Source organism: Haliotis rubra, unplaced genomic scaffold (genome assembly GCF_003918875.1).
Source record: "Haliotis rubra isolate DU_JTF1 unplaced genomic scaffold, ASM391887v1 Scf827, whole genome shotgun sequence".
Lineage (NCBI taxonomy): Eukaryota > Metazoa > Mollusca > Gastropoda > Lepetellida > Haliotidae > Haliotis > Haliotis rubra.
The window spans coordinates 69,256-71,988 of NW_025767554.1; the positions used below are offsets into that span (position 1 = coordinate 69,256).

At 41.5% G+C, this 2,733-nt stretch overlaps 1 protein-coding gene across 1 annotated transcript; it reads right to left on the reverse strand.

Annotated features, from left to right (window-relative positions):
- Positions 1-217: 217 nt before the first annotated feature.
- LOC124262197 (RNA-binding protein 25-like) lies at positions 218-1,650 on the reverse strand. Its single transcript, XM_046696653.1, has 2 exons — positions 1,596-1,650; positions 218-690 (listed from the first exon to the last, which is right to left on the reverse strand). The coding sequence occupies exons 1-2, from the start codon at positions 1,648-1,650 to the stop codon at positions 218-220; spliced, it is 528 nt and encodes a 175-aa protein (XP_046552609.1).
- Positions 1,651-2,733: the final 1,083 nt, after the last annotated feature.

Consider the following 2,733-nt stretch of genomic DNA (forward strand, 5'->3'; position numbering starts at 1 on the left):
ACAATGGTCTGCTGCTGTGTATGTGTCAGCTCTTTCTTTCATCTCTTCCTTTCTCTTCTTTCCTCCTTCTTTCATCCTTTCTCTTTCCTTCTCTTCTTCATCCTCTTTCTTTCATCCTTTCTTCTATTCATCTTTCTTTCCTGTCTTTCATCTCAGTTCTTTCTTTCTTCATCCTTTCCTCTTCATCCTTCTTTCTTTCTCCATCTTTCTCTTTCTTTCATCTTTTCTTTCTCTTTCTTCCTTCTCTTTCTTTCATCTCTTTCTTTCCTTTTCTTTCTCTTTCTTTCCATCTTTTCTTCCTCTTTCGTGTCTCTTTGTCTCTTTCTTTCATCTCTTTCTTCTCATCTTTCTTCCTTTCTTCCTCTTCTCTTTCTTTCTGTCTCTTTCCTTCTGTCTTTCTTTCGTCCTCACTGTCTCTGGTCGTCTTTCTCTGTGTCTTTCTGTCTTCTTTCTTTCTCGGTCTTCTGTTCCTTTCCTTTCCTGTCCTTGCCTCGGCTCGTCTTTCTCGTCTGTCTCTCTGTCTTTCTGTGTCTTCTTTCTGTGCTGTCTTGCTGTCTCCTGTGTCTCTTTCTTTCTGTGGCTCGTCTTTCCTGTCTCTGTCTTTGTCTGTGTCTGTCTTTTTCCTGTTCTCTGTCTGTCTCTGTCTCTGCTGTCTTTCTCTCTCGGCTCGTCTCTTTGTCTGCTGCTGCTCTCTTTCTCTCGTCCTGTCTCTTTTTCTTTCCTTTCTTTCCTGTCTTCTGTCTGTCTCTGTCTCGTCTCGTCTCTCTCTGTGTCTTTGTCTCTGTGTCTTTCTCTCGTCTTTTTCTTGGGGTTTGTTTGTCCTCTTTCCTTCTTTCCTTCTTTCTTTCTTTCCATCTCTTTCTCGTCTTCTCTCTCGGCTCTTTCTCTCAGTCACTGTCTCGTCTCTTCATCTGTGTCTTCATCTTCTGCTTGCTATCAACAACTAATCACTGCTTTCTCTCAACAGATGTCTGCTACTATAACAACATCTTCTTTCTCTTCTCTCTTTCGTCAAATCTCAACAAATGTCTTTCTTTCTCTCTTTCTTTCATCTTCTCTCAACAAATGCTGGATCACTGCTTCAGATCACTGCTATGATAGATCACTGTGTGGGATCTTTCTTCACTATGATAGATGCTCTTCGTCAACAAGTCTTAACAATGACAGATCTTTGTGCTGTCTTCTCAGATCACTGCTATGGCAAATGGATCAAATCTTCTGTAGATCAGTAATGTCTGCTGTGACAAGGTCTGTGAATAGATCTGCTATGATAGATCTCAAGGAATAGATCTCTGTGTGTGGCTCATCCTTCCTTGCTGTCTGCTATCTACTCTTTCTTTCATCCTACTACTCTTTTCATCTTTCTTTCCTCATCTCCATCTACTATATTTCTTCCATCCTTCTTTCTTTCATCCTACTACTACTTCATCCTACCACTACTCTTTCTTCATCTTTCTTCTTTCTTTCTTCTCCTTTTCTTTTCATCTACTTTATCTTTCTTTCATCTTTCTCTTTCTTTCATCTTCTTCTACCTTTCTCTCCTTCATCCACTACTGCTATCTTTCATTCCTCTTTCTCCACTACTACTTTCCTACTCCTATCTTTCCTTTCATCCTTTCTCTTCTCATCTCTCTTCTGTCTCTTTCTCATCCTACTCTTTCTTTCATCTACTACTACTACTTTCTTTCATTTCTTTCATCTACTACTACTACTTTCTTTCATCTACTATTCTTCATCCTTTTCTCTTTTCCTGTCATTCTACTTCTACTCTTTCTTTCATCTCTTTCTTTTTCTCTTTCTTTCCTTCTGCTCTGTTCTTTGCTCTATACTCTCTCATCTTTCCTCTCGCTCCACTACTACTTTCCTTCATCTTCTACTATTCTTTTCTTTCATCTACTACTGCTGCTGCTGTCTACTATTCTTCTCTACTGCTCTCTGTCTTTCTGGTTTCTCTTTCTCGTCTTTTCTGCTACTCTCTTTCTTTGTCTGTCTACTACCTCTTCTGTCTGTCCTCTGTCTGTCTGTCTACTGCTGTCTGTCTTCTTCTGTCTGTCTACTACTGTCTCTGTTTCTTCTGTGTCTCTGCTGCTACTGTCTTTCGTCTCTTTTCTTTCTGTCTTGCTACTACTGTCTGTTTCTCTTCTTTCTGTCTACTGTCTGTCTTTAAGTTCTGCTCTTTCTTCGTCTCTCTTCTCGTCTGTCTCTCTTCTGCTGCTGTCTCGTCTCTTTCTGTGTCTCTACTCTCTCTCTCTTGTCTTTCTGTTCTCTCTTCCTGTCTCTGTCTCTGCTGTCTGTTCTTCTTCTCTTTCTCTCTCTCTGTCTCTCTTCTCTGCTGTCTGTCTGTCTGTCTCTCTCTCTGTCTCTCGTCTGGTGGTGAAAACGTTCGGTCGTCACGCCTTAAGCCCCGGGTTCTTTTCCCCACATGTGTTCAACGTGGGTTCCCAATTTCTAGTGTCTCCTGCAATGAAATTGCTGGAAAATTGCTAACTTCAAACTCACACTTCTTTCAGCATGTTTTACAGTACATTGTAGCACTTGCTGAGGTGAAAATGGGGTTTTGCTTTTCGCTCCAAATTATTGCACGAACATAGTGCGACTGCGTGTAAACGTCTGTGCGTGCGTGTGCATGTGGGGAATGGGGGGGGGGTGCAGGCAACTTTTGTTTGTCTGTCTGTGTGCCTCTGTGCCTGTGCGTGTATGTAACTACACTATGCGTCAGTTTACATGGATACC